Source organism: Tachyglossus aculeatus, chromosome 21 (assembly GCF_015852505.1).
Source record: "Tachyglossus aculeatus isolate mTacAcu1 chromosome 21, mTacAcu1.pri, whole genome shotgun sequence".
Lineage (NCBI taxonomy): Eukaryota > Metazoa > Chordata > Mammalia > Monotremata > Tachyglossidae > Tachyglossus > Tachyglossus aculeatus.
The window spans coordinates 77,042,970-77,062,069 of NC_052086.1; the positions used below are offsets into that span (position 1 = coordinate 77,042,970).

A 19,100-nucleotide genomic window follows, 5' to 3' on the forward strand; every position below is an offset into this window, starting at 1 on the left:
TTTTAAAATCCGTCTCCCTCCCTCGACTGTAAACATCTGGTGGGCTGGGAACATGTCTACCAAATCTGTTCTATTGGACTCTCCCCAGAGCTCAGTACAGACAGTAAGCGCACAATAAATACCATCGATCGACCGATTAAATAGTGGGCCCTCTGAGGCTTTGCCGTGCGCACCTCGAAATTAGATGTGGTAAATGGGTACGGGAAGTTAGACACGGCTGAAGTTCGGAGATGCACCATTTCCTTTATATCAATCACGGTATTCTGGAAATACTGTAATTGTTAGAGGACAGCATATTTTCTATCCTTGCATTCTATTCTTTTGGATCCTAGGTTCTCATCCCGGCTCCGCTAATTGTCAGCTGTGTGACTTTGGGCAAGTCACTTCACTTCTCTGTGCCTCAGTTCCCTCATCTGTAAAATGGGGATGAAGACTGTGAGCCCCACATGGGACAACCTGATCACCCTGCACCTAAACAGTGCTTTGCACATAGTAAGCGCTTAATAAATGCCATTATTATTATTATTATAGACATTAAGTTGGAGGCATATTTACAAGAACTGACTCACTGAGAAGCAGCGTGGCCTAGGGGAAAGAGCTCCGGTGGCTTGGAAGTCAGAGGATCTGTGTTCTAATCCTGCCTCTGCAACGTGCCTGAGTGTGTGACCCTGAGCAAATGGCTAACTCCTCTGTACCTTGGGTTCCCCAGGTGTAAAGAGGGGATGAAATATCTGTTCTCCCTCCTACTTAGACTGTAAACTCCATGTGGGACAAGAACTGTGTCCATCCTGATTACTCTATACCTGCCCCAGCGTCTAATACAGTGATTGGCATATAGTACGCTCGTAACGAATACCACAATTATTAATTCCCAGAGAGGGGACAAGCCAAACTGTGCTTATGAACAAATCACCCTAGTGGATAGGGGCCATCAGCAATCCATTGACTAAGTACTACTTCTGCGGCGGACCATGATGATGATGATTGCGGCACTGGTTAAACACTTACTATGTGCCGAGCACGGTACTAGATACAAGATAATTGGGTGGGACGCAGTCCCTGTCCCACTTGGGGCTCACAGTCTCAATCCCCATTTTACAGATGAGGGAACTGAGGCACAGGGAAGTGGCAGAGCGAGGATTAGAACCCAGGCCCTCACTCCCCGGCCCGTGCTCTATGGGGATCACAACTCACGTCTTCATCCAGAGGGTTTGGTCGCTTTGTATGACTTTCTACAGAGCCCCCGTTCTTGCCCCGACAAGTCATTCACAAATGTAAGAACAAGGGACGGTGCTCCTTTTCCAGCCCCCATCCCACACTCCCCCTGGTATAACAAAAATGACAATCACTGTAGTATTTGTTAGGCATTTACTATACGCCAAGCACCGTATTAAGTGCTGGGGTAGATACGGGATAATCAGGTCCCCCATGGGGCTCACAGAGTAAGTAGGAGGGAGAAGAGGTATCGAATCCTCATTTTACAGATGAGGGAACAGACACAGAGAAGTTAAATGACTCACCCAAGAAGTGCGGCAAGGCCTGCGGGGCGGCACCGGCTAAACTATGCAAGCTATAAGCTGTGCCACTTCTCTACTGGGTGACCTTGGGCAAGTCACTTCAGTTCTCCGTGCCTCGGTTCCCTCATCTACAATATGGGGATTCAATACGCCTCCTACTTAAACTGGGAGCCTCATGGGGGACCTGATTATCTTGTGTCTATCCCAGTGCTTAGAACAGTGTTTGACACCCAGTAAGCGCTTAATACTACTATTATTATCACACAGCAGGCAAGTGGCAGAGCCGGGATTAGAACCCATGGCCTCTGACCCCCAGGCCCTTCTTACATGAAATAGTGACAATGGGCTAATCCCCCCACGCTCTGCCACTTTCTCTAACGAAAGCATGTAGGGCATTTTTGAAACCTGAGAATTAAGTTTAAAAAAATCTTCACTACTTCTAACAGAATATGGGGGAACTGGACCACAAAATAGCACCTAATAACCATCAGATCTCATCCCAAACGTTTTTCCATAGTGGAATATAGTATGAAGCAGCTTGGCCTCATCGGATAGAGCACAGGCGTGGGAATCAGAAGGACCTGGGTTTAATCCCGGCTCCCCAATTTGTCTCCTGGGTGACCTTGGGCAAGTCACTTCACTTCTCTGTGCCTCAGTTACCTCATCTGTAAAAAATGGGGGATTAAAACTGTGAGCTCGATGAGGGACATGGACAGTGTCCAACCTGATTAGCTTGTATCTACCTCAGCACTTGATACAGTGCCTGGCACACTGTAAGTGCTTAAATACCACTAAAAAAAGAATATGATTTGCTATTTAAGAATTTTAATTGCAAAGCAGCAGGGCAGCAGTATGTCTAGTGGAAAGGACAGTCAAGAGACCTGGGTTCTAATCCTGACTCTACCACTTGCCAGCTGTGTGGGACCACTTCTTTGCTTTAGTTTCCTCATCTGTAAAATGGGAATAAGAATCCTGTTCTCCTTCCCTCTCAGGCTGTAAGCCCCATATGGGGCAGGGGCCATTTTCTAATCTGTTTATACTGTACCCCAACACTTAATTCTGTACAAACATTTAACGAATACCACAATTATTATTAACTTGGACACTGGAGACATGTTGAATAAGTTATTTAAAAAAAAAAGACCCTTGTAAGAAATTATTTCCTGTTGGTATACGGAACCTCTAAAACTAAGATATGTTGAAACTTTTATCTTTCTTAATTTGGGTATATTTGGCAAATTTGCATAAGAAACTCACCACCCTAAATTACCAGTTAAACAAACCAAGCAGTAAAATTACATTTCTGGTAGTTCTAACGGCCATTTTCACTGCCGTAAATATAGACCAATGAATGACATATTCTGTGCTTTTTCAATTCAGCTTCTCCCAAAGTTTGGACTGGTTGCAATGACTCACTTTAAAGTATGATCTGAACAACTGTACCGTTTAGTAATTACTGATTTAATTGTATTTACTAAAGTTAGGCAAAAAAGCAGAAAAAAGTCAGTATTAAGCTAAAATTAACTATACTGCATACAATGCATTGATAAACTGACAGAGAATTATCATACCATCACCAAATAAAGAGATGATGTATTTTTAAAAATAATACCGACCGCCACAGGCAAGGCCAAAAGTACACTTGTTAAGAAGAGAATTTAATCTAGGAAGACCAATTTTTTTTTTCCAAACCAGAAAAGCCAAGCATCACAAGAATTGGAAACAAAACAACAAAAATCAGGGAAAAGCTAGCAGGTTGGATAGGGAAGAGGAGAGTTAAGATGAGGTTTTCCTAACCATAAAGGAATTTAACTGCAAGAATGGTATTCATTCATTCATTCAATCGTATTTACTGAGTGCTGACTGTGCAGAGCACTGTACTAAGCTTGGAAATATGATAATAATAATTATGGTATTTGTTAAACACTTACTAGGTGCCAAGCTCTGTACTAAAGCACTGGGATAGACACAACATAAGCAGGTTGACAGGGTTCCTGTCCCACATGGAATTCACAGTCCAAAGGAGAGGGAGAACTGATACAGCTGTGTGACTTTGGGCAAGTCACTTCACTTCTCTGTGCCTCAGTGACCTCATCTGTAAAATGGGGATTAAGACTGTGATCCCCCCTGTGGGACAACCTGATCACCTTGTAACCTCCCCAGCGCTTAGACCAGTGATTTGCACATAGTAAGTGCTTAATAAATGCCATTATTATTATTATTATTATTTCACCCCCAATTTTACAGATAAGGAAACAAGCACAGAGAAGCTGAATAATTTGCCCAAGGTCACCCAGCAGGCAAGTGGTGGAGCTGGCATTAGAACCCAGGTCTTCTCACCTCCCGGGTAGATGCTCTTTCCGATATAATCAATCAATCAATCAATCAATCGTATTTATTGAGCGCTTACTATGTGCAGAGCACTGTACTAAGCGCTTGGGAAGTACAAATTGGCATCACATAGAGACAGTCCCTACCCAACAGTGGGCTCACAGTCTAAAAGGGGGAGACAGAGAACAGAACCAAACATACCAACAAAATAAAATAAGTAGGTTAGAAATGTAGAAGTAAAATAAATAAATAAATAAATAAACAGAGTAATAAATATGTACAACCATATATACATATATACAGGTGATATAGCACATCAGACCACACTGCTTCCTGTTAGGACTTCTTTAGAAATCAGTTAACAGTATTAATTGATTATTTACTCCACTCCAAGTACTGAACTAACCACTTGGCAGTGTACAGTAAAATTGATCGACCTGATCGCCGCTTTCAAGGAATTTACAGTGGGCAGAATGCTTGGATATACAGTATTCCCAAAGCTTCGACACAAGGTAATCCCACATATTTCCCATACAAATCTTGAACCAATTGATTAATGCAGTGGAAGACAATATCTGTTAAGAAAGTGGCTTAAAACCAATAGCTCGGGAGCTGCTTGACCCCAGAAAGAAATGCTAACCATGGCAGGGGTTTTTGAGAGTAGTGTGCAGAATGACATCTTAGAAAAATGATTCAGGTGGAGCAGAATGGGGTACGATGAGAAGGAGGAAGAGTTAGCAACAGGGAAAACAGAACAGCGGTCGGTACAGGAAATGACTTGCAGGCAGGTCACAAGGTGAGAGCCAACTGGCAGACAGGAGAGGGCCGATCAGGAAATACTGCGGTGGACAACCGGTAGGATTTAGAAACTAACTTCATTTTCGGATCGAAATTCAGTGAGGATTGGCTGGGCTGTCATAGAAATTAACTTCATTTTCAGATTGAAATTCAGTGAGGATTGGCTGGGCTGTCAATCGACTATGTTGGAAAAACTGGGTAGAGGGAAAACGAGAAAATCGGTTTCTGATATATTGAGCTTGAGGTACTGGTTGGGGTATCCATGTGCGGTTGTCTGGAAGGCATCAGTCACAGAGCATCTCATATCCAAATAGCACATATTTGGATATCACTAAACAGCATTTTGATATTTCACTAGTATGAAGAATTGTTGCTGGAGAAACCAATTAATTTAACTTCAGCAGCCCTTGTCTTCAAAATCATACTCTCAATTTTCCCTGGGATACGTCTGTTTTCTGTGATTTTAATATATTTTTGAAAGAAAGGTTTTCTTTTTTTTTCTAATGGCATCTGCTAAGTGCTTATTATGTCTAGCACTGGGGTAGATATGTTACTCAGGTAGGGCAAAGTCCATATCCTGTAAGGGGCTCATGATCGTAATCTTCGTTTTACAAATGAGCTGACTGAGGCCCAGAGAAGTTAAGTGACTTGCCCAAGGTCACACAGCAGACAAGTGGTGGAGTCAGGATTAAAACCCAGGTCCTTCTGATTTCCAGGCCTGCGCTCTATCCACCAGGTCACACCAGTCTTCAAAATCGTCCTCTCAAATTTACCCTGGAACAATCTGTTTCTTGTGATTTTATCATTACATTTTTGATAGAAGGTTGTCAGTTTACTGTTTCTTTAAAGAACTTAAGTAAGCATGCGCTAGCAGACTATAACAATATTTTCATCAGGTCATCATCGCACCATCAGTTAGGTGAACATGTAGGTTATTTTTGGTTTCTTTTCTGAAAAGAACCTAAAACCCCAAGAGGAACTCAAAAAATAAAAAAAAACAACTCTTATTCCCCTAACTCTCCCTGGAAGCTAGGGAAATTCTATCACAAATATGAAATTGCTAATATTAAAAAAAATGAGAATATTGCAGTGTGAAAGATAAACCCCCCCCAACCACACCATATATGGCACGTGAGACTGACACATAACATAGTAGGTGTGGGTTTCACTTTTACATCAGAAACCCAAGATATTTTTACATTCTAACCCCACAGATACAGTCCTGCTTTTCTGTTTGACTTTCTTCCACAATACACTGACCACATTCTATAGATGTTTACCACTGGTAAAAACGAAAACCAAACAAAGGGGTTCTAAAAGAGGACGGAATCTTCAACCTATCAGGCATTAAATCCATGCGGAATGAATATTCTCTCAGAATTCTCTCAAAATATGCGCTACCGATCACATTTATCAATTATGCAAAGGCATACACTTTCTGCAGGAGCTTATTGTGGTATGTGGAAATACTAGGCTTTAAGTTTCTATGCCAGTGCATTACTGCCACAAAGTTAAGATGAACAACTTAACTGTTCACCTAACACCCTCAAGCCTTGGTTTTCCTGCTCTGTCCTCTCTTGTTTGGCCTTCTACTCCCGGAACCACTCCTTGTAAGTCTCTTTCACGGGCTCTGGCTCTGCCTCCCTCTCCCTAACTGTGAGTGTCCCTCAAGGCTTAATTCTGGGTCAATTCTTCTATTTACAATCCATACCCACTCCCCCTGCTTAAACTGAGAAGCAGTGTGGTCCACTGAAAACTCAGGGCCTGAGAGTCAGAAGGACCTAGGTTCTAATTCTGTCTCTGCGGCTTGTCTCCTGTGTGACCCTGGACAAGTTACTGCACTTTTCTGCGCCTCTGTCCATTGGTAAAATGGGGAGGGAGACTGTGAGCGTCATGTGGGACATGGACTGTGTCTAATCTGATTAGCCTGTATAATAATAATAATGATGATGGTATTCGTTAAGAACTTACTATGTGCCAAGCACTGAAGGAGATATAAGGTTATCAGGTTGTCCCAGGTGGGCCCCAGTCTTAATCCCCATTTTACAGGTGAGGTAATAATAATAACGATGGTATTTGTTAAGCGCTTACTACGTGCCAAGCACTGTTCTAAGCGCTGAACTGATGATCAGAGAAGTTCAGTGGCTTGCCCAAAGTCACATAGCTGACAAGAGACAGAGCCGAGATTAGAACCCACAACCTCTACCCTTAGTGTTTGGTACACTACCTGGCACATAATGAGCGATTAAATACCACTAAAAATCGACCGAAAAAGCTTCCACCTATACATGGATGACCCCGAAATCTACCTCACTAATCCAGATTTCTCTGCAATCTCACATCTTCTCTTGTTTCCACAATACTTCTAAGGGGATGTCCTGCTAACACCTCAACCTCAAATGTCCAAAACTGAACTCATCACCCCTCTCAAACCCTCTCCCCACACCGACTTTCCCATCGCTGCTAAAAGCAAAACCATCCTTCTCAACTCACAAGCCCACAGCCTTGGTCTTATCCTTATCTCCTCTCTTTCAACCCACACATTCAGTCACTCATCAGATCATGGCAGTTCTTTCTTCACCTCCCAAATCCACCCCTTCCCTCTCCATCCAAACTGGCACCATACTGGTCCACGCACTTGTCAAATTCTGACTTGACTGCTGCATCAGCCTCCTTGCAAGGCCTCTCTGCTTCCAGTCTCTCCTCTCTTCAGTGAACGCTTCACTCCGCTGCCTGGATCATTTTTCTTAAATAACGTTCTGCGCAGGACTCCCGACTCTTCAAACACCTACCAATGGTTGCCTCCACATCAAGCAGAAACTCCTGATCACTGACACGCAATCAGCTCTCTCCCCACTATTTATTCTTGTTGCTCTCCCACTATAACTCACAGCACACGCTTCGATTCTGTCAGGCCATCCTACTCGATGTGCTCCACTCTTGTCTCTCTTGCCACTGACCTCTTGCTGACTCTCTCTCCCCTTTGCTTGGAACTCCCTCCCATTTCATATCAGGGAGACCACGGCTTTCCTCGTTTTCAAAGCCCACCTGAAATTTCATCTTATCCAGGAGGCCTCCCCTGATGAATCTCTCATCTCCCCACTCTATTTTCCCCTCGATTACAACTTCATTACACACACTTCACCAAAGCCCTTAGGTATTCACCCCCACCCCCTATGGAGAGTATGTACATAAACTCTATTACTTGCCATTACAAATAACTGATTTTAGCGTTTGTTCCGTCCACTAGATTGCCCTTGAGGGCAGAAGAGATCAGGTCTACTAACCATTATATACTCCCAAGTGCTTACTACAGCAGTGCCCTGCCCTGCTCAATAAATACTATCACTAGATTCTTTCGAGAAACACTTAACAATATGGGCAAAAAGAGAAGGATTTAAGCCAAACATCAGAGAAATCTGTAGTTTTGCTTGATGAATATTATTACAGTTAATCCGATGATGCAAAATTGATCATTCTGGACAACTGTGAGAAGTTGGATTTTCATTATCATTAGGAGGTCTAGATGTCTAAAACCACCATTCATTAAAGTTACTTTTGTTTGCGTAAGAAACAATCTACACTACAACGTTACTTTCCATAACAGTGATGAGATCTTTTACTTTATTTTCAAGCATCTAAACATACTTAGTTCTAGAATTTCACTAAAAGGAAGAATGACTTGTGAAGCATACTTTTCAATCTAACATTACCTGTTACGAGGATAAAACATGATGGTAGGGAGGCTGTCAACCATAAATTCCCAGGGAAGGTCATTTCGAGTTACGTCAATCCTGTTGGGGAGGGAAGGAAAGGGAAAAAGAAGTTAAGACAAGTATAGAAATCTAACAAAATCCTTAAACTAGCTGAAGAATCCGGAAAAAATTACAAACAATGGGGGAGAGTACTATTAGGTCCAAGTTAGATTTTTCAACCTATTAGCAATAACTCAGTGTATAGGAAAAAGTAAGGTGCCAAGTGATTTTCAGTGCTCCGTTTGTTCTTTCCAAAAATGCCACCTACACCCCAACATCAGTTAGCGATCTGGGCAGGATCTGGGCCCATATTTTGGTATCTGAAGGGCCTTTTGTAAAAGGAGGCAAACATCTTTCTACTTAATACAAAAAACTAAGCTTTCTGAAATGTAATTAAAGAAAAATTTGGCAGGGTGGGAAGAGGAAAACTATTCTCATTTACAAATCCAAAGAAGGGAAGGAGAGAATTCTAGCTGGCATTCTTAAAATATTTGCTTCAGTTTTTATAGAACACAAAGAATTCAAATCACTCTAAAGAATTCTAAATGTTCTTGGGGGATTAATAATAACTACATCCAAAGAGCATTGACAGAATACCGGGGGACAGCCTACAGTTCTACTTCTTTCAGACAACTGCTTTACCGATTCTACTGTTTACATTTAAAGAGAAAAATATTTTCAGTTAGCATTGATAGGTGTTTAATACTGAAGAAAAATTGCCTAAGAACACAATGCCTAAAAAGATATTGATATTATCTAGACTCAGTAAAGCCAATTCGGACCTTACCGATTTTATATATAGCCAAATTGTACTAGGAAACATTAAAAACCTACCATGGTGATATAAATCATAATAGGCTCACATGTAATTTCTGTGTGGGTTTCAAAACTAATTTGAAAAACCATTTAAAATTCAGTACGAGGTAAAGCTGGGCAGTGGAAATGGAACGTGTCAGGTCAACTTTAAAAGCCACGAATCCATAAACTTATATTGAAAAAGAAAAATGACACTTTCACAGTTGGAGACTGCAGAAAGTACAAATTTACTTACCTCGCCACAGTAAATTTATCTGGAGGCAGGAGTCGAGCAAGTTGAATAAAAACATGATTAAGGGATGCACAGAAACCACACCATTGTGCATAATACAGCAGTAAAACATCCTAAGGGGAGACACATCAGTAGTTGATAAAAATACAGAAAAGTGCAAATCTCTACTTTTTATTCCTAGCATTTCCCAAATATAAACATCTCAACATTTCTAGACTGTGAACCCACTGCTGGGTAGGGATCGTCTCTATATGTTGCCAACTTGTACTTCCCAAGCGCTTAGTACAGTGTTCTGCACACAGTAAGCGCTCAATAAATATGATTGAATGAATGAAAGAACATTTGAAAACAAGAGCAACTTCTACAACTTTTTCCTTTTTTGGTGTTGACCCACTGGGCTGGTGTTTGATTAAAACCCTGGTGTTATTAGATTTAACCATCACCCGCTTTTTATTTACCTTAAAACTCCTCTGTGCTTGAAAAATCATATGAGATAATTTTTCAGAAAGTTTGTTTTCTGAAGAACCAATAGGTTTTATGTGATTCTTCTTCTTCAAAAAAATGCATGTTATTCCATACCTTTTTCTTGAAGACTACTTCCCAAAAGGTTCCAGTTGTCACTTCAGAGATTAAATTCCAGGAAGGAAAATGGGTAGAAACATCACCAGTAAGGTGCCTTTTCAATGGACTGTAGAGAATGCTGTAGTTTTGAATAAAAGTTTCTAAAAATAAAAAGAAAATGAGATCACTTCACCTCCCGGAATAGGTGACATTTGCTGGTGTGCTTTACAGTTTGCATTCTGAAAACTAAAAATTTCAAAATCTAAAAGGTTATCCCCAACACAAATTCATAAAATCGTTGGTGAATAACTGGGCTCTTTTTTTCTGAAGATCAAAACCATGTTCAAAACTGGCTCAGATTAACAAGATTATTTAGATTATAAGAGAACTCACAAGTGGATACACAATGGGGCAATGTATATTAGTTTTTTCCTACGATGATAAAGGAGACTCTGATCAGGAACAATGGATGGGCCTCAGGCTACCCAGCTTTTTTTTTATTATGATAGTATTTGTTATGCATTTATATGCCAGGCTCTGTACTAAGCGCTGGGGCGGTTAGTTAATCAGGTTGGGCAAAGTCCACGTCCCACATGGGGCTCACAGTCGTAATCCACACTTTACAAATGAGGTAACTGAGGCACAGAGAAGTGACCAAGGTCACACAGCAGACAAGTGGTGGAACCGCCAGATCCTTTAGACTTCCAGGCCTGGGGTCTACCCACTAGACCACAGTTCATTCATTCATTCAGTCGTATTTATTGAGCGCTTACTGTGTGCAGAACACTGTACTAAGCGCTTGGAAAGTACAATTCGGCAACAGATAGAGACGGTCCCTACCCAACAACGGGCTCCGGTGGAAAGAGAATTTCTTTGGAACAAGGAGACCTGGGTTCTAAACCTGATACTGCCTGTGGCTGGCTAATGTAGGAGTTAGAATGTGTTGCATTCTTCTTCCTTTGCAACTTATATCTGTTTAGAGCTGTAATTTATTTATTTATATTACCGTCTGTCTGCCCCTCTGGACTGAGCGCTCATTGTGGGCAGGAATGTGTCTGTTTGTTGTTATATCGGACTCTCCCAAGCGCTTAGTATTCATTCATTCTATCGTATTTATTAAGTGCTTACTGGGTGCAGTGCTCTGAACTAAGTGCTTGGGAAGGTATATACAACAATAAACAGTGACAATCCCTGCCCACAACGAGCTCACAGTCTACAGTCTGGGTGCTTTGGACACAGTAAGTGCTCAATAAATAAGACTGAATGAATGACTTTCACCCAAAGACCTTTATGCGTTACCACAAGTGTTGACTGCAATGATATAAAGTACTGGGCTAAGGGTCATAGTCACAAAGCTTGCGAGAGATCAGATAACATAAGGAGCCCTGGAGACTTGTTCAAGTCATAAAAGGGATACACAATCAACTCTTTATTACAAAGAAGATCTTCAAATAATCCAAAATTTCATTTCAGCCAGCTGCTTTAACTTTCTCACCATCCACCCGACGAGACCTGCTAAAAGTAGCAAATTCTCTCTTTCTCCCTCCCCTCCCTGCTCCATGACAGAAGTGCTAATAAACAGGGAAGAGGACCCAGCAGGCCAAAGGGAAGAGATAAAGAAACTCACACGGATGAAAAAATTGGAAGTTAAACCACCTTAGAAAGCAAGGTAGCTAAGGATTATTTTCTAATCTTTATGAAGCCCATGCTTTGAAACTGCTTAAAGAACTTCTGGCCCTCAGTAGCAATACCAGAACAGAGTGGTAAGCTTCACCAGCCGGAGGGTAGAGGTCAGAGATTTGCCAAGATGTGGGGAGAAAGACGGACCAAATCCTCCATATTTCTATCAATTCTTAACACATTTTGAAATCACAGAACAAATGAGTAAGTCTGGAGAAGAGGGAAAAAAAAGGAAAATCCAAAAATTCCTCATTAGAAAAACTAAAAAATTTGAGACTATTATAAATTATTTAGTTTGTAAATCTGTACTCTTCATTGCCTTTCATGCCCTCGAAAGTTTGAAAATAAAGTTTCTTTCCCTATGGATTTCCTCCAGTTCTCAACTGGCAAACACTGACTCTCCCCCTGTGTTTCCAATGAAGTTGACTTAACAGAGCTTTTGAATTTTCATATCCTAGTGTGTGCACACCAGCAACGATGTCGGCAAAGTCCTGGGAACAGGACAGTGTTGGCTAGTCCACAGTTACCACACAGCCAGAAGGGCAAGCTTACAGTTTTTTTTTGTTGTCCTAAAACAAGTTGTGACTGCTTTTCACTTTAGACGGACATCAAATCAGCAATTTTTTTATAATAATAATGATGGCATTTGTTAAACGCTTACTGTGTGCCAAGCATTGTTCTACGCACTACATAAATTAAGAAAATACTTTCGGATTACTGTAATTCTACGGTAAATCAAACGGTGTCTAAATCTATTAGTTGTCGGTTTTACTTCACTCAAGCGGAAATAAAAACAGGCGCAGGTTTAAATCAGGATATTCAAATCTCTTTGAAGCAAAACTAACCAATTAAATGCAGAGTCCACTTCTCTATTAACTGGGCAAAAAACCTACCAGATTTTATCCCTCAGTTTGGTTTGGTCACATTCAAGCCTTAGATGAGGAAAATAATCAATAATGAATAACTCACATCACTCCAAATCAAATCTAAACCTGCTCCACCCCATCTGAACAGGTTCCATTTCAGGTACTCTGTACCCCTTCTCTTTCAGAATAGTACCAACACCCAGTGAGATCTTTTTCAAATTTTTTTTCCTTTTTTCCCCCCTTCACAGGGTCACTGCCAATCTAGGAAGCTGATTTATCGAAGTGTAAAGGTGTAATGACAGACATGCGCAGTAGTTTGAAGCAGGCTAACTTTTTTTCCCTTTAAAGATCAGAATTAGGGAAGCAGCCTAAATGGTAGTACAAGTCACTGACTAAAACAAAATTCTGTTCTGTGTTAGCAAAATGATGAATTAAAAACTGTCCAGAGTACCTAGAATAGGCTTTCCAAGAGCCTGGCCTGGGTCCAAGATGTAATGAGATTCTTCTTTCAGGTCAATGATAACAGCGAATTCCTTCACAGGAGTAGATCTGGATGCCCCCAGCCTCTCCGCATATATCCAGAACAAATTTGAATCCAAGAGATAGAGGTTCAGGCTCTTATTGGTCCTGCAGATCAGTCCCGAAATATCTGTGCTGTTCATGTGTTCGTGAGGAAAGGGAGATCTGCTCTCCTCAATGTGAGGAACAGAATTTGGGGGATCAACCTCATCTTTCTTCTCATGGGAAGAAAATGCTATGTTTGGGGTCTGAAAGATGGCCTCTTCTGAATTAACGAAACTCCAACCCCTTCTAACGGTCCTGCAACATGCAGTGTAATAGCTAAAAGGACTATAGAAACTTAGAAAATTACTGCATTCGATGCTATTCGACGCTACTTGATAGAAGGTGTGTTCCTTGAGGTAGAAAGAATCCAGAGCTGCGGCTATGTCAAAAAAGCTGCACTGTGGCATGCTGACTTCACTTGGTTTGATCCCAAATGTCTGGTTGACACACAGCTCGCAGACGTTGTGGGTTCTTGAGATGCTATGCCACTGAGGAAGAACCACAGTGTTGCAGCACGGGGACTTAGTGATGGAAAACGGCCCTGTTAACGGTGTCGGAGGGTCTGGTACGAGAGACTCAAATGTCGGTGACCCCGAGTGTCTCAGGTGCTGAATAAGTATTTCAACTGTCTGGCTTTTGTTACAGTTATTGTAGTCCAAGGCCACTTCGGTAATCTGAGGAAAATGGTAAAGACGACAGGATCAGTATAAAAACATTAATAAAAATAGGCTGCTTGGGTCAGATAATTTATTGTTGTACTACAATCTCCTAAAAAAAAAAAAAGAAAGAAAAAAAGTCTGGGTCTCTGAAGGGGTTAGTACTGTGGCTCTTCCACACTTTCATTATCATCATTCAAATGAAAAACCCAGTTTTAAAACTACTTCCTTAGTTTAACTGCCATTTGGTCACCTCCAAATAATTTCTAGTTTAAAAAAACCTCCAAAACCTATAATTAGTTACTTTAACAGATGATTAAATTTCCTTCCAGGCACATACTTACAACTCGGCATAGCTTCAAAGGGGTGCTTAGCCCCCCCACCATTCCTTTCCCCCCAATTTCTCTATTAGGTTTCCTTCTTCTCGAAGCCCACACATTCTAGAATTAAGATTTCTGAAAATGTTACTCCAAGACATATTCCTTGATACTTTAAACTGACTCAGTTTATTTTCACTTGTTTCTCTGTTAAGTGAAGGGATGGTGACCGAAAAAGAGTCTGTTTTTTGGTCACCAGAAAAATAACTTAGTATATAGACTAACAAAGATTTTCAAATCAGAGTTACAGTGAAAACATGGTAAAACAACACAATCTTGCAATCTTTAGGTTTAAAATGGTAATTCACCCAGGATTTTCCCCCACTTAAAACAGATACATAGAAAAATAAAATGCTAAATTTTTTTTTTAGCGTGAGAAAACAGAAAAGAGATTCTTGTCCTCAAATAAAAATCCCCTTTCCTTTTGTATAAAGGTTTTGAAAACATATGTCAGATCAGATGACAAAAGTCTACTGATTGATGCCGTTTAATAATAATTAATAATAATTCTAGTATTTGTTAAGCGCTTACTGCATGCCAGGCACTGTACTAAGCGCTGGGGTGGATGCAAGCGTATCAGGCTGGACACAGTCCCTGCCCCACATGGACCCCACCATCTTAATCCCCATTTTACAGATAAAGAAACTGAGGCACGGAGCAGTGAAGCGATCTGCCCAAGGTCACACAGCAGACAAGTGGAGGAGCCGGGATTGGAATCCATGATCTTCTGACTCCCAAGCCTGGGTTCCATCCACTATGCCATGCTGCTTCCCAAATGTAAAGACACATAAAACAAATCTTGGTAAATTAGGTATTAAAATTGTTCTCAGTTGCAAACTTATTTCAATCTACTTTATTCAGTGAAATTTATGGTTCCTTAGGCCTATAGCTATATAGTGAACTGGCAGCTTTTTTGCAGTGTAAAAACAGGTAACTCCTTTCAGAATGGAATAAAATACATAATGGCCACAGTGCTAATTTCTTGTTGCAAAATATGTTGTAATTCCTTAGGCCTTCTTTAGAACACACCCCTGCTATATGGACTCCATTTATCTTTTTCCTATACCTCTAATGTAAAACAATGAATATGTATGCTGCTCTCCAGTAGATGCCTAACATTTTATCTGCTGAATAAATACTGATGAGAAGGAAACTGAACATCAAATATTCAGAAATTGGGAAGATTCGATCTACATAGTGACCATTACTGTCATAATGTAATACTATGTTCATTGCTTGACTTTTATTATGCCTACTCTGAACTGATGGTATCCTTACTACAGAAATTATACCCGGTCCACTTACTGCTGCTAATTCTCTGTAGTCATTTTTTTCCCCCTCAGAAAAACACAACGGAATGAAAAAAATATAACCACATATAATCATCCGCAATACCTAAAACTAGCTTGGGCTATATAATTTATTCCTCTTACCTCATCTAACAGAGGGTGACTTTCAGCTAAAGGATTGAAAGGTATGAATAAAAAAAGTGCCGGTCCTTTCTTCAGTTCATTATTCAAGAGAAGACTTTTGCCTCCGTGCGGTCGCAGCCAGCGTAGAAGTACCTCTTGATTTTCGAAGGCCCATTTATATATATTCTCTGCTGTGTAATTCAAGACTTCCCTGGGATACTTCTTTAAGTGAAAAACCAAACAGAAGAGGACACAGAACTTAATGAGAGCTATTTCAAAAATCATTCAGACAAGTGACTATTTCTTCAAGTGATTTGAAATGCCAATTGGTAATATGACAGAATAAGTCATCTCAAAATAAGTCTCTGATTACTCCACATATGCACTACACACGCCATATCAAGCCACTTCTAACAGGGAATTAATTATTAGCTTCATATTAACAGGGGACCAGAGACATGCAACCCCACACCACTGTAGGAATATGCAATAAAAGATTACTGTGTGGATCCCCAAAGCTCTCCTATTAGCCCCTCAAGTTCCCATGCGGCTTTGAAATAGAAACCATTTTTGCCCCTAAATGAGAGAACTAGGGTAAATGTCAAGACATTTTAAATTTCAGTGATTAGGTTTTCCTACAGTTCTGCCTCTCCAGTGCCCCACATTCACAGGCCCTTCCAGATGTAATTTTTTATTGTAGCATCTTTCCGCTATAAAAGCCAACTAGTTTATGTAAGTTAAAGGAAAACTAGACATGCAGCTGTAGGGGACAGAAATAAAGACAGCCATTTGAGCAAGTGTCAGAAAATGAGGGGGACAAGTAGAATGTGACAGAAAAAGAGAAAGGCAGAACAAGGATAAACTCAGTTGGGTCCTAAAGTGAAAAGGGCAATGAAGGCATTGAGGTAATGTCCAAAACAGAACTCGTCTTCCCACCCAAAAGCTGTCCCCTCCTCTCGACTTTCCCATCACTGTAGACACCATAATCCTCCCTGACTCACAAGTCCATAACCTTGGCATTACCCTCGACTCGGCTCTCATTCAACCTGCAACATCAACCTGTCACCAAATACTGTTGGTTCTCCTTTCAGCCCATCAATCAATCGTATTTATTGAGCGCTTACTGTGTGCAGAGCACTGTACTAAGTGCTTGGGAAGTACAAGTTGGCAACATATAGAGACAGTCCCTACCCACTAGGATGTACCCTTTCCCCTACGGCCAAATTGCTATTATGCTGAGCCCGTTGTTGGGTAGGGACCGATTTGCCAACATCGGACTGATGTTGCCGATTTATATTTCCCAAGCGCTCAGTACTGTGCTCTGCACATAGTAAGCACTCAATAAATATGAATGAATTAATGATCTAAGCACTTATATCCCACCTTGGAAACTGCACCATCCTCTTCGCTGACCTCCCTGCTTCTAGTCTCTCCCGACTCCAGTCCTTACTTCACTTGGTTGTCCACCTCATTTTTCTAAAAGCTCTTTCAGTCCACATCTCTCTCCCTACTCAGCAAGAACCTTCCCATCCACCTCCACATCGAACACCATCAGCTTTAACACACTCTATCGGCTCTCCCCACAACTTACCTCACCGATTTCCTACGACAACCCAACGCACACGCTTCAGTCCTTGAACACCAACCTATTCACTGGACCTCCATCTCATCTATCTCACCACCCTTGCTCTCATCGTCCTTCCACCCTGGAACTCCCTCCCACTTCATATACAATAGAGCATCTCTCTCCCAACCTTCCAAGTCTTATTAAAATCCGATCTCCAGGCCTCCCCCAACTAAGTCATCTTTCCCCCTACTTCCTCTCCCTTCCACCTGACCTATACACTTGGATCTGTACCCTTTTAGGCACTTGGTATTCACCCCACCCTCAGCCCCACAAGCACTTATGGGCAGATCTGTAATTTATATTAATGCCTGCCACCTTCTCTAGACTTTACGCTTGTGGGAAAAGAACATGGACATGTTACCGCTTCTGTAAAATGGGGTTTAAATCCTCCTCCCTCCAACATAGACTGTGAGCCCTATGAGGGACAGGGACTGTATTCGAACTGATTATCTTGTATCCACTGTAGTGCTTAGTACCGTGCCTGGCATGAAGTAAGCTCATAAATATCATTAAAAAAAACTCTAGGATCAAAACCGTTCTATAAAACTTCGAGTCACTGACTACTAAGAAGAAGCATAAAATACTTACAAGTGATGTATTAAAGTTTCTATGCAAATATACACTTCCAGAGTGCACCATGGAGACTTGCTTCGCCAGGTGCTTATCTGTGATTACACCAAAGTGTACTGTTCCAAGGTGATCTGAAAGAAAAAGTTTCCTTTTATAAAAGAAAGAAAAATATTTATCAATCCTTACATTTTTTATAAATGAAGCAAAATAATACCGCGTGTCTCTTAAAGGTTCAGATTCTAAACAAGTCACAATGATGTACACAGACCATCCTGTAACTGCTCTTATTGAAAATACAACTCAAATGAAGACAGAAATGAAAAGTGAGAGTTTCTCAAGTGTTTAGACTACAACCTAAAAATAGCAACGCTGTTCCTACTCCTCTACTTACAATGAATACTTAACCCATATAGATTTGACTTTATTTCAAGCTGTAAATATTTTAAAATCTTTAAAAGCATACAATGAAATTGGTCCCATTAACATAAAAAGCTAGTCTGATTCCTGACTTACAGTTGTAAAGCAATTTCTACTGTGCTCATTTGAAAAATCATATAGCACTATTTATTTAATGAGTTAAAAATATATTCTTATTTTGAATACCAAAGTTCTTTCCTTCCCCGATTGACACTTTCGGACCTCTGTTTGATCTTCAAAGTGAGAAGTGGATCACTGTCCTGAGAAGTGGATCACTTCTCCTGCTACTTCTACCCACCCCCAGCTTCCCCTCTGGCCCCAAACTGTCACCAAATTCTGTCTCCACACCATTTCCAGAATCTCTCTCGTCTTCTGCATCCAAAACAGCTACCACACTGGTCTAGGAATGGGTCATATCCTGGCCTGACCACTTCCTCAGCCTCTTCATTGAACTTCTAGTTTCTCTCCTCTCTCTAATCTAATTTCAGTCAATCAATCAGTGGTATTTACTGAGCATTTACTACAAGAAGAGCACTGTACTAAATGCTTGGGAGAGCAGAGAGAAGCAGCATGGTTCCATGGAAAAAGCCTGAGCTTTGGAGTCAGAGGTTGTGGGTTCAAATCCCGGCTCTGCCACTTGACAGCTGTGTGACTTTGGGCAAGTCACTTAATCAATCAATCATATTTATTGAGCGCTTACTGTATGCAGAGCACTGTACTAAGCGCTTGGGAAGTACAAGTTGGCAACATATAGAGACAGTCCCTACCCAACAGTGGGCTCACAGTCTAAGGTTCCCTCATCTGTAAAATGGGGATTAAGACTGTGAGCCCCCCGTGGGACAACCTGATCACCTTGTAACCTCCCCAGCGCTTAGAACAGTACTTTGCACATAGTAAGTGCTTAATAAATGCCATCATTAT

The 19,100-nt window shown here is 41.0% G+C and overlaps 1 protein-coding gene across 3 annotated transcripts in view; it reads right to left on the minus strand.

The window, feature by feature from the left end:
- The window catches only part of TXNDC11 (thioredoxin domain containing 11), a 75,220-nt gene that overhangs the window by 3,290 nt on the left and 52,830 nt on the right, over nt 1-19,100 (minus strand). For all 3 annotated transcript variants that reach the window (XM_038763960.1, XM_038763961.1, XM_038763962.1), the window contains 6 exons: nt 17,781-17,893; nt 15,587-15,787; nt 13,008-13,794; nt 10,029-10,171; nt 9,453-9,562; nt 8,360-8,440 (listed from right to left, as the gene is read on the minus strand). In XM_038763960.1, coding sequence (XP_038619888.1) covers nt 8,360-8,440; nt 9,453-9,562; nt 10,029-10,171; nt 13,008-13,794; nt 15,587-15,787; nt 17,781-17,893 — 1,435 coding nt within the window. The remainder of the gene's footprint in view (nt 1-8,359; nt 8,441-9,452; nt 9,563-10,028; nt 10,172-13,007; nt 13,795-15,586; nt 15,788-17,780; nt 17,894-19,100) is intronic.